Source organism: Phacochoerus africanus, chromosome 5, assembly GCF_016906955.1.
Source record: "Phacochoerus africanus isolate WHEZ1 chromosome 5, ROS_Pafr_v1, whole genome shotgun sequence".
In the NCBI taxonomy this organism is placed as follows: domain Eukaryota; kingdom Metazoa; phylum Chordata; class Mammalia; order Artiodactyla; family Suidae; genus Phacochoerus; species Phacochoerus africanus.
The window spans coordinates 74,575,639-74,589,208 of NC_062548.1; the positions used below are offsets into that span (position 1 = coordinate 74,575,639).

Genomic DNA, 13,570 nt, shown 5'->3' on the forward strand with positions numbered 1-13,570 from the left:
GATGCTAATGTTTTGTAAGGATTTTCATGACCAGTAATATTCATGTTTCTTTTCTTCTTGTCCTATATTAATATTTCCATTTCGCCTCTGAATTTTTTTATGATTAAAAACTTGATTAGTTGTCATAGTTCATGCATGTAGAATGTTTACCAACTTTATCCTGTCGTAAATCACATCACTCAAATCTGAGTGGAAAAAAAATCAAAACCATAAGGAATATGATTTTTCCGATCACAGTTCTCCTCTGAATCTTTATATCTCCTCTATATGGTATGCAGAGGTTCATAAGACTATATTTTCAGGGTACTGTTCATTAATCCTCTTTATGAATTTACTTTTCTTCCTCTGTCTACAGACTCTTTTTGCCATCTGTACAGTGGCATCATGTGATAGCTGGTGTATTGGTGGATATGATGGTATTTAATGACGAGTAGTTTATAGGCAGTAATTAGGAAGTATTACTTTGACTGAAGTTGTTAATATTTATCATAGGAATATAAGATTGAAACAGACAGGTTAGCCATATGTATTGGTATCTACTGGTATATGATGTCTAGTGAGTATGTGAATGTATCATTGTTGAATGTAGTTGTTACCTCCATGATAGTTCAGCCTGTCTATGGGATGTGGTAGTTCAGTCCCCAATAAATTCTTTTAAGAGCTTATTATTATCTGTTATTTTGAAATATGTCCAAGTTCCCTTAGTTTATAGACTAAAGTGCTCTGAGGCATAGATTTCTTGTTTACATAATCTAAAATTTTACCTACTATTTGCTCCTCCCTGAATTTAAAGAGGTTTGAAGCATCAGAAGTCACTCTATGCAGAAACTATATAGGGAATTAGGCAGCTGCTGTCCTTGGTGATGAAATTATTTCATGTGGCTTAAGGAAAATAACAAGTTAAAAAAGCAGGGTAATGGTAAGTATATTGTTTGTGGCTACTGTTGTTAGGAGGATAGATCTGTTTGAACTAGAAAAATACAGACTCCAGTATCTTAATGTCTTGAGTTCCTGACTGCCCTGCAGAGGAAATGTTTAACTATTTTAATCATGTTTCTGTATCTCAGAAAGAAAGCCCTTATGAGAGGAAATGACAATGTCCCACCACAAAGTTATCTCTTATCAGTTATAGTTTCGGTCGATAATGATTTGTCAAACTTGGACATGTGTAAAATGCAAGGGCTGTGTTATTTACTTTGGAAAGGAAAAATTAGATGAAGCTGATAAAGATGGAGTCATGGCTTTTGTTAGGAGACAGAAACCATTAGAGGCAGTCATTGTTAGCTTAGGAAAGTGTCCTTGGACCCCTCCCGCTGCCCCAGCTGAAACCTAAACCTGCCTGAATCATTCTTTGCAGCTTGAGGGGAGGGAGGGCAGTGGAGAAGAAGGAAGACAGCCCTGACAGAGATTTAGCATTTTAAATGAGAAGCAAAATGTGGACCTTAAAGCAGACCTATTTATTATGTGAGTCAGGAAACATTCCCTTTTGTTGTCGTACTCTTCCTCACTCCTATTTATTTAGATTTTTGGAAGTTCATTTCTTATCCTTCCAGTCGTGAAGCATTCCTTCACGTACAGTGTATGTTGCTTGCCTCCTTTCACCTTTCTGTAGATGTAAGTAATTCTTTTTCATTAGTGGAAGCAGAGAAAACACATCTAGCTCAAAGCAACATGAGTCAGTGCATGCTTTACATGCCTTTCCCCTCACAGCGCTCTTCTGGGTTCCTCGCAGTGTTCCTACTGTTCCTCACAGAAGGGAGCATGGAGGAAAAATGATTTCTAAACAGTAGGCTGGGGGTGGAAATAAAGTTTGTGAACTGAAGCCCCCTTCGGCTCCTTCTTGTCTAGATTGCTGGGTACCGATTTCAAAGCAGGAAGGACTTCACTGCTTAGGAGGACTTCACTGGATTATGATTTCAGAGGCCGAGAAATAGCAAAGCCAGTACTTCCAGGTCAGGGCACTTTTAAGCAGCTTAAAGCTGAATATGATGGTGTTAAGGGAGCCTCATGGAGAATAGGGTTGGTCATAAATATTTGTTGGAGATGACAGGAGAGGCCTTTGTTTCCTCTTTAATTATATCTATTTTGTGGTTGGCCCACATAAACCAATCTTCTTACCCATTAGTAAAGTGCCCCATTATTTATCTGTCACATATTTCTGTGGAAACTGTCCCCCAACATGTATGTTCATTCTGTAAGGATGGATCTGACATGTGAAAAGGCCAAGGCTCTGTCCTTGGAATGGCTAGAAGCAAGTTCCTTTTGAGTGAAAATATGACTCTGAGTTCAAAGCAAAACATAAGAAATAAATTTCGCAAAGAACATGTAAACAGTTGTGAATAAATATGTTATTCAAAATTAGGTAAATTTTTCTTAAACTTCTTGTAAGTGTATATTTCTAATAAATAACTTTATAATCATTCATTCTAAATAAAAAGGTTTCATTTCTTACTCAGATTAAAAATTTTTTTGTGCATTTCTTTCTTGGCTTTTTTTCATGTGCACCTGTAATTTTTAGATAATTTAAATACTATTGTAAATATAATTTCATGGAATTTTTCTATGTTTCTTCTTATGAGATCATATTTCACTTAGCTGTCATTTTCACTGGAAGGCTCTGGTTTTCTGGAAAAATAAAATAAATTTTCTTCAAATCTCCACTTCAAAATCAGAGGAGAGACTGTAAAGATAATTTAATGCTATGGTCACTTCAAATAAGAATACCTGAAATGACCATCTGTGGCTCTTTCTATGTTAAGATGAAAATAAGTATCTATTTGTACTTTAAAGGTAGAATTTTCACATGCTTTTTATTTTTTTACCTCCTTTAGGGCCATTCCTGTGGCATACAGAGGTTCCCAGGCTAGGGGTCGAATTGGAGCTGCAGCAGCTGGCTTATACCACAGCCACAGCAACACCGGATCTGAGTGGCATCTGTGACCTGCATCACAGCACGTGGCAATGCCGGATCCTTAACCAACTGAGCAAGGCCAGGGATTGAACCCGCATCCTCCTGGATACTACCAGAATCTTTACCCACTGAGCCACAGTGGGAACTCCCTTTTAGGTGCTTTTTAATCTTACTTTTTCTTTACTTGCTGTCCATCTGCCCATGAAATGTTTTTTTCAGTAAGTTGTCAATGCTAACCTAAAAAAAAATTTTTTTAAGTAAAAGTATTCTTTGGCCATGGTGTAGGATCTTGAATCTTTGGATTCACAAAAAAATTTGTTTTGAGTGATTACAGAGTGTGTAGCACTATGAGGTTCCCAAACATAGAAAATTTAATCTCTGCTCTCTTGCATGCAAAACAGATGCATAGAATGGTCAATAAATTTGAACCGATATATAGAGAGATGTGATGCTTTTGGAGGGAAAATAAAGTAGGTTTTGTACTGTTGAATTGCAGAATAAATAGATTTCATTAGGGAAAGCATCTTGATGAAGAATCTGTGACCCAAAAGAAGATATGAGGCTTGCTTTAGGAAATAAAGGAAACTGACCCTGTACTCATGGATCAGCCCAACCTAATTTAGATGTGCCTGTGGCTTACAGGCTGATGAATCATACAGTTACCATTGTTACAGAAAAATTTCAACTAGGTCTTTATTTTGATTATTTCTTCATGTAATTTTGTCTTTTTTGTTTCATGCCATATTTGCTTTAACTTTTTCTTTCTTTTTTTTTTTTTTTTGTCTTTTTGCTATTTCTTTGGGCCATTCCCGTGGCATATGGAGGTTCCCAGGCTAGGGGTCAAATCGGAGCTGTAGCCACTGGCCTACGCCAGAGCCACAGCAACACAGGATCCGAGCCGCGTCTGCAAACTACACCACAGCTCACGGCAACGCCGGATCGTTAACCCACTGAGCAAGGGCAGGGACCGAACCCGCAACCTCATGGTTCCTGGTCGGATTCGTTAACCACTGCGCCACGACGGGAACTCCAACTTTTTCTTTTTATTCTTGTTCAGTTCCTATAGGTCAACTAATAGTTTCTTTTTTCAGATAAGAAAATTGAAGTCAAAGTGAATTGCGACTTATTCATTGCCATGAATTTAATGAATCAGTTTTAGCACTGTGACTATACTGCACTTCTTAACCGATGGTTTTTGTTTTACTTTCTTTTTTGGTGTATAGGTTTAATCTGTACGCATTGTTCATGTATTATAATTTGTTGACATTACTCTAGGTTTGACTTTTCCATTCATTATCTTATTTTTTTAAAATGTTATATCCTCTCTCTTCCTAGCATATTTTTAATTGCTTGCTGACTTAAGTAGTCACTGATTTGTATGCCCTTCAGAAGTTACCTGGCAGGCCATTCAAGTGGCAAGTTTTGTTTTTGACCCCTGAAACTTAGTTTTTTATGTAGAGTATCATGTATCTAAGAAGACAAAGTCAGATCACCCAAATCGCATTCTCACCTTCTTTTCCTTCAGAGGCTTAGGACCCAAAATGTGTCTCTAAAAGTAGATGCAGACAGAACCAGTGATACCCATTACTCTTCTCTACTATCTATTTTTTGTTCTGTGTCCCAACTTTGGGACATAGCTTATTAATTCCATGGCTAAAATGCCAAAACTAGGTTTCTGGAAGAATAGTTTGTGTTTTTCTCTTAAAAGCTAGAACTGGCTTTTTTTTTTTTTTTTAATGCCTAAGTATTAAAAATGAGTGAAGTTGCTTTTAGTAGCCTTGTTTGAATATTTTGTGACAATCTTGGTTGTTTTTCAGGTACCTGGGGCCCAAGATTTGGTTGATTTTTCTCCTGTTTATCGGTGTCTGCACATATATTCTGTCCTGGTGAGTCTTTATTTGTCTCTGCCTAATAAAGATGTTTATTGAATTCAGAACTCTGCTTTCTAATTTTCGATAGCTTTTCTTTTTATTATCAAGAGTTAGGAATGAGAAACCATTATTTAAGGAGTATCAGTTATAAAAAGTTCCTTTCTCTTCTTCTTTAATATTTTATTTATGATTGCCATGTGATATGCTATAGCTAGTAACATCAGTCCTCAATAAATTATTTGGTTATACCTGGAAATAGTGACACACAAATTCAGATTTCTATTCTTAATTTAATAATGTAGTTATTTATTTTAAAATAGCCTTCTTTAAATATTAAAATAATATTTGTAAAGACTGTTCAGTGTTTCATTCTTGATGGCAGTTATTCTTTTGGAACACACATATGGAAAGAGGAACCTCTCTGGGGAGAAATATTATGGGTATTAATGGTAGTTTTAAGAATGGCCCTGTCTTTTTTTTTTTAGGGCACCCTGTAGCATATGGAAGCTCCCAGGCTAGGGGCTGAATCGGAGCTGTAGCTGCTGACCTACACCACAGTCACAGCAACGCAGGATCTGAGCCATGTCTGTGACCTATACCACAGCTCACAGCAACTCCAGATCCTTAACCCACTGAATGAGGCCAGGTATCGAACCTGCATCCTTATGGATACGAGTCAGGTTCAGTTCTGCTGAGCCATGACGGGACCTCCAAGAATGGCCCTATCTTCTTCTTGGTAGTATACCTACCTGCAGATATGGATACATACAAAGTCAATCAAAAAATTAAACTATGAAGCTAAACTATTATCAAGGACAAATTGATGAGAGAAGTCCATTATTGATATATTTTATAGCAAAATTCAGTGAAACATCAACCTGAGTTGTTTTGAGTATGTTTGAGTATATTTTGTTATCCAGTGTGTTATCCATTTTCTTTCCTCATATGTTAACATAGTGTCAGTTGGTCATTACCCCAGACACTTTGGGTGGACTTTATGGCCTGAAGTATTTTTGGTAATCTCCAGTAGTTTGAGCAAAGACCTGGTAGCTTCTTCTCCTCTCTTTTCTTTCCCCCTCCCACTTCTCTTCTTCTTCCCTCTTCCCTTCTCTCTCTCTCTTGTCTCATTCTGTATTCCTTCTATTTATCATTCTTATTATATAAAGTGAAGCAAGATATAAAGTTGTTTGAAAGCCTCTAAAATAAAGTAGACACTTTATTTTCAATCTCATATACAGAAAATTAAATAAATTATATTAGTTTGTGAAATACTGTTCATCGTTTCATACACAGTCCCCTATTTTATTTTATTTTATTTTTTTCTGTAAGCCCACTTGTCTCTTATCCCCAAGTACACTAACTCTAATATGTTTAATACGTAGTGATTGGTTATGTTTGTGTCCTTGAAAAATATATAGTGACTTTGTGTATGTATATGTTTTTAACTTGTTCTAATGGTATGTTCTATGGACCTAGCTCTATTACTTATATCTTCTTTGGTACTATTTTTAATATTTATTCTCATCACAGTCTATATATCTAACTCATTGCCTCGCAGTTCTGCATATTTGTTGGTTTGTATGTACTGCATTTTAATTATCTATTACTTTAGTGATCAACACTTAAATTGCTAATGACATTCAGCTGTAACAAATAGTTTCCTCTTATAGACTTGTATATAAGTTTCTGTGGTTTGTATACCTAGGTATGGAATTCTTGGGTCATAAAGTATATAGATATAATATTTAATTTCACTGTTTTCTAGTTTCTGCTAACCTAATGGATATTGATATTGTTTTAATTTGCATTTCTCTTTGTACTAGTAACATTGTCCTTCTCTTTATAGACTTACTAATCATTTAAGATTTTTCTTTTCTGAACTGCCTCTTTTAACTTTTGCTTAATTTTTTATTGGATTTCTTGTTTTTGTCTTTTCTGTTTGCTAGAAAGAGAAATTTCAGAAATTCTTTTCTATGTTGTTGATATTGACAGTTTGAGATGTTGCAAATATCTTTTTTCCACTTTGCCACTGGACTTTAAACTATATCTATGTTTTCTTTCATGAAACAGAAATCTCTTGATTTTAATATAATCAAGTTGATATAACCTTATATACAGTCTGTACTTTTTGATTCACATTTGTAAAAAAAATCCTTCTCTCTTCCAGGGTCCTAGAACATTCCTCTCACATTACCTTTAGCATTTTACCATTCACATTTTGATTTTTAAAATTTTTATTTTTATAATGATTTTTATTTTTTCCACTATAGTTGGTTTACAGTGTTCCGTCAATTTCTATTATACAGCAAAGTGACCCAGTCACACACACACACACATATATATATATATACATTCTTTTTCTCACATTATCCTCCATCATGTTCCATGATAAGTGAGTGACTAGATATAATTCCCTGTGCTATACAGCAGGATCTCATTGCTTATCTACTCCAAATGCAGTAGTTTGCATCTATTAACCCCAAGCTCCCAGTCCATCTTACTCCCTCCCCTTCCCCCTTGGCAACCACAAGTCTGTTCTCCAAGTCCATGAGTTTCTTTTGTGTGGGAAGGTTCATTTGTGCCGTATATTAGATTCCAGATGTAAGTGATGTCATATGGTATTTGTCTTTCTCTTTCTGACTGACTTCACTTAGTATGAGGGTCTCTAGTTCCATCCATGTTGCTGCAAATGGCATTATTTTGTTCTTTTTTATGGCTGAGTAGTGTTCCATTGTGTATATATACTACATCTGCTTAATCCATTCATCCGTCAATGGCTATTTAAGTTGTTTCCATGTCTTGGCTATTGTGAATAGTACTGCAATGAACATAGGGGTGCATGTATCTTTTTCAAAGAAAGTTTTGTCTAGATACATGCCCAAGAATGGGACTGATGGGTCATGTGATAGTTCTATATTTAGTTTTCTGAGGTCCCTCCATACTGTTTTCCATAGTGGTTGTACCAGTTTACATTCCCACCAACAGTGTATTTTGACCCATCTTATTTTTACCATTGTGTATAGTATGAAGAAGGAATCCAACTTAATTTTTTTCTATATGATGGATTCAGTTTTACTAATCCTATCTACTACATAATCTATACATCACCCAGTAATTCCTGGTAGTACCTCTGGCATACACTAAATATTCATATTTATGCAAATCTGTTTATTAGCCTCTATAGTTTGTTATATTTGATTTTGTAATATATCTACTACATGGTAAAAGAAGCACCCTCTTGTTTGCCCTCTTTAAATTGCCTTTATTTTATAGACCTTAATTTTTTGTTTATATTTTAGAATCAGTTTGAATTTACGTACAAAATCCTTCTAGAATTTTTATTTGAATCTGTTGAATTTATAGGTAAATTTGGGGAAGAAGTGACCACTGTATAATGCTAGGTCATCTCAATTTTGGAAGAATAAGATCTACTCCCTCTCACTCCTTTTCAGCTTTACCTGCAGCATATGGAAATTCCCAGGCCAGGGATGAAATCTGAGCCACAGCTGTGACCTGTGCAGAATCCTTAACCCACTGCGCTGGGCTGGGGATTGATCCTGAGCCACCTCAGAGATAATTGGTTGTATCCTTAACCCACTGAGCCATAGTAGGAACTCTGAATAAGATCTACTTTAAAATTATTTAATTGAGCTTTTTTCCCCTAAGTTAATAGTCTTGGGCAGTCTTTGCTAATATCAACATACAGTTTTTCTTGCTCTTTTCTACTTTATTTTCTAATATTATTGCTGATATTGATAAATGCTATTGAGTTTTGTAAATTAATCTACATCTGGCAATCTGCTCAACTCTTGTGTTAGTTTTTACAGTTTGTTTTTTGTTTTACCATAGGTTTTCTATGTAGTTGATCATAATGTCTGTAGATAGTGACTTTGTTTCTTTTCTTCCTAACAATTTGTCTTTCTTCTTTTTATTTTTTTATTGTATTGACCAGGATCATCATTACTTTGTCATTCAGAAAGGTGATAGTGAATATCCTTCTCTGATTTCTAATCTCAAAGGGAATATATCTAAAGTTTCTCCATTAACTGATGTTTTCAATAGGATATTGGTGAATATTCTTTGTCTAGTTATTCCTAGACTTGTGACAAGTTTTAAACATAAATGTGTATTGAATTTTATTGAATTTTTTTTTCAGATATATTGATAAAATCCTATGCTTTTTATCCTTTAATTCAGGAAGGTAGTAAATTTCATTGATAGATTTCTAATATTAAACAATTCTTGCATTCTTTAGATAAATCCAACTTGATGATGATGATGTATTACAGCTTTTTTAAGAAATACTTTGTGGAATTTAACTCCTTTTAGTTTATTTTAAAATTTTAATCCTTTTTTGTGTTTTTATGTAAGGTCATAAGCAACAGGCCTATAATTTTCTTTCCTTGTATTATCCTTATGTGATTTTTAAGTATTATTTTAATCTCATAAATTGTTGAATATCCTTCCCTTTTTCCTACTTATGAAATGATTTATATAAGATAGGAGTTATCTTTTTATTGAAAGTTGAGTAGAAATCATACATGCAGTAATATGCATTTTTCCTTTGCTGCACACTTCCTCCTTTCTCCTTATCATCTTGCTTCCATGCTCCATGATTTTGTTGTCTCTTTAAATCTGGTTAAAGAACCATATTTGCTCATATCAGGTTTCAAAGTTTATTGTAGTCCTTATAATTGCAAAATCAAGTGACTCTTTCCCCTCAAATAGTGTTAAGTCCATGAAAATGGGTAGTTTGTTTCATTTAATGTTATATCCTCACTGCCAACCACAGTTCCTGGTGTAGTTAATAAATATTAGTTGAATGAATAACTAAATAAGTGGTACCTAAAGAACATAGTGCAGTTATCTCTTAGTATCCAGGTGGGATTAGTTCTAGGAATCTCCTCTGATACCAAAATTCCCGAGTGCTATATAAAGTGGCATAGACTGCATATAACCTACACATACCCTATCATATACCTTAAATCATCTCTAGATTACTTAAAATACCCAATACAATGTAAACACCATGTAAATAGTTGGAGAGTATGACAAATTCAATTTTTGCTTTTTGGAACTTCTGGAATTTTTTTTTTTTAATATTTTTGATCCGTGGTTGGTTGAGTTGTATGTTTGTTTGAACATATGCTAACTCAAATTTTATTGTTCATTTACTTAGTAAGTAAACACATTGATTTTCTCTTCTGCATGAATGGACTTGGAGAAGCAAAGATAGATAAATTTGTCAAGGATTTATGCTTTTACAAAAGCTATAATCTACCTGGAGAGATGTTATAACCTTTGAATGATTATAATATGACAGTACCATATCTCATCACTGTGTGTATGCTAGTATTTTAAGTTTCATTAAGATTCAGTGATACAGAAAACATAACAAATTTTCCTCAAGATCACTCTAATAGCAATTCATAAGAGTACTGAAGTAATTTGTTTGCACACTAGTGGTATTAAGAAAGTTACCTAAACCTTAGCTTTCTTATATATAAAATGTGATAATAATGACTGGTTAGTGCAGTTATAGATACTGTTTGAGGGTCCCTAGCTCAGTCCCTGCACAGAGTTGACATTTAATAAATGGTGGTTAATTTGGCAAAAATTACGTGTGTCTGATACTGGCTATTAGACACATTATTGGTATTTTTCAAAGTATATGACAAAGTGTAAACATATTGGTAGAGGTTCTAGTCTCTGCCATCAACATGCAAAGTTGATCAATTATTAAAATTCACACATTCACAAAGACTATGTAGTCTTAACCTGTAAGAACAAAACAGAAGGACCTTAAACTTCCAGTTTCAGAATAAACTGTACACAGTGGTATCCTGTAACATTGAGATATTTAGTGTTCATAAGTTTTAAGGCATTTTTATAGCAGAAACAGGCCTCTTTCTCGGTTTATAATGTTTCGAATGAGGTTAAATAGGTACAATTCTCAACTAGAGTGGTGAGAATTCAGCTCTATTTTTTTAAACTTAGAACATGAAATATAGGATGCTTTAAATAAAGTGACAGAAAAAATAAAGTTCATAAAACCCAAAAGAAACAATGGCAGGGGAAGGGATTTAAAGTTTAGGTGAGGGCATGGTTTCATGGTGTAGATTCAGAGCTGACAGCCATGGCGATTGCAGAGATGGATCTACCCAGGGAGACAGTGATTCCTGACACATTTCTGGGTCTCCTACAGGTGCATGTGTAGGTTTTCCCTACAGGAGGGGTGGGTTCTCATCTGGTTCTTGGTCAGCTCTATGTTTTTGGGAATACATATTTACTTTTTAGACATTGCTGCTCTAGACCTATAGGAACTTTTACAACAACTCAAATATCTCATTTGCTAAAGCAAAGCCCAGAGCATTTATAACTTCTAGGGTTGACTCTTTTCATAGCTTCTTGGGGGCTGTAATTTGTCACTTTTCTGTATTTGTTTTCCCCTTCTCAAATCACTATTTATATTATTGTGTGATGAAAGATAACTCCTCCTAATAGTAATGACAGAGATATTGAAACAATATAAATATTTGTAATATTTTCTTATTTCCTGATATTAACATTAGGCTTTAAGAAAAGATATAATATTAACATTAGGCTTTAAGAAAAGATTCAGGAATGGAGAAATGAGGACTGAGGAGAAAATAAACCTCTCTCTCATTCCTTTCCATTTCTAAACTTCTACTTCTTCACTCTTCATTCTTTCATTAACCCGGTATATTTATCTTCTGTTCATACCGCTACCCTGAATCTGTACCTTGCTGGACCTTGCAGCATCTTTTGACTTTGTTGATAGTTTACTACTTAAAACTCATAATCCTTTCCTTTTTTTCTCAATCTCATATCTAGATCTCCAGATCTTGCAAATGTTACTCCTAAATGTAATTTTACTTCATCCTTCCCTATCCTAAAATGATTGCCCTAGCTCAGATTCTCATCAGGATTATTGAAAGCAGTCTCCTAACTGTTCTCCTTACCTTTTATCACAAACCCCTCAGTCACTTCTCACCATATTATTGGTAATCTGTCCTACAAATCTAATGTATATCGTCTGCTTAAAATTCTCTAATTGGTCATCTGTGGAGTAAAATAGAGCAACATAGAATATATAGCTTACAGAAGTACAGCAGGTTTTCCATGTCCTGTCTGCTGTGTTTCCTGCTACTTAATCACCTTGCCTCAGTGATACTGAAATGCTTTTAGTTCTTTGAATGCACCATGCTATTTCATGCAGCTCATCCTTTCCTCATGCTAGTCCTTCTGCCTGAATTAGTATTTCCATTTCTCTTTATTTTCCTGATTCATATTTATTTCCTACGTGTTTCCTCCAGAAGATTTTCCTGATGTTTTAAGTTGAGGTCAGTGCACCCTCTTCTTTGCATTATGATAGGACTCAGTATATATTTGTATTAGTGGTTGCTATATTATATCATTGTATGCTAAGTATATATTCTTTTCCTTCAATAGACTACAAGTTTTTTTTAGGGCAGGTACCATATTTTATTATATATATATATATTTTAGTCCTAGCACTTAGCACTTAATATTAGTTGTAGATAATATTAACTAAATGTTTGCTTTTTATTTTGAAACATAACTACCCTCCTTTTGACCTGAAAATTAATCCAGTGTTCTAGTCTCAATCAGTGTTATACAATATCAGGGCTGGGACTTATACAAGGGGAAACAGTTCTATTGGTGTCCAACGGAAGGTTCATAACAGAAGTAACAAAAAGTTCTAATATTTGTCATTTACAATAGTGTTTATCTGAACTTTTGGCCTGGAGGATAACAAGGCACACTTTGAATAAACATGGCAATATTTATTATTTTTAGTGAAACCGACCTTCCATTCACCCCCCTTTTATGGCTGTGCTGCTTATAAATTCCCAAAGGATTATTTGAAAAATCCTACTTATATCTGCCAGCCTTATCAGTAGGGCAGGAGTTCACGTATTGTAACAGGAGGTCAGATTTCGGTCATGGTCTTATAGATGGGGCCAAGCACCTGTAAATTCTTCCTTTGGTGACTAAAGTGAAGTACAATATCAAACAGGCTGTGAGACTTTTCTAGGAAGTGCTGAACTTTGGCAGGAAGGGCAAACTTAGGCAGGAGGAGGGGAGGGAAGAAAGTGAACAAGGGTCAGATAGTGGTTAATTGAGACTTGGTCCTTGATGTAGTAATGCAAATGGAAGTGTACAGGGCAAAGGTAGGTGTATTTTATAGAGTTGTTTTAAACAACTTATACTGTTTAATCTTCATGTGCAGTTTAGAAATGGGCAAGTAAGGGACAGTATATAAAACATTTTACAGTCATTAAAGATAATATTTTTAAAATGGAAGAAAATAACAAACTAAAGATTTTACTGGAAGAGAAATGATGAGTAATAATATCTGAGATTCTTTTACGTAGTGTAGTCATAGTTAAAAAGATGGACGGGCTATCTGTCTAATGAAACAGAAACCAATCTGTCTTGAAGATTTTTTGAAAACTCTGTCAACACAGTGGTGTCTGCCATGTTTATGGGCTTCAAGCCTTGAACTCAGCTCAGTTTGGACAAAGATTTATATGTACTTTAAGCTTCTCTGTATACTGTAACATCTTTCTGACTCTTCTCCAAATTTGCTGCTCACTCAGCTTTCTATCGCTGAAAGGATATACATGCCCCATAACAAGGATCTTGGGTATCTGAGGAGCAAATCTGTAAATATAACTATACTCCCAGTTTGTGGGCCTCATTTATGATCTTTTTGTGGTATATTGGTCACCAGTGGTCTGCT

At 34.8% G+C, this 13,570-nt stretch overlaps 1 protein-coding gene across 2 annotated transcripts in view; it reads left to right on the top strand.

The window, feature by feature from the left end:
* EXOC6B (exocyst complex component 6B) overlaps positions 1-13,570 on the top strand; it is a 597,903-nt gene that overhangs the window by 256,057 nt on the left and 328,276 nt on the right. For both annotated transcript variants that reach the window (XM_047781788.1, XM_047781789.1), the window contains exon 8: positions 4,729-4,797. In XM_047781788.1, the coding sequence (XP_047637744.1) occupies positions 4,729-4,797 (69 nt within the window). The remainder of the gene's footprint in view (positions 1-4,728; positions 4,798-13,570) is intronic.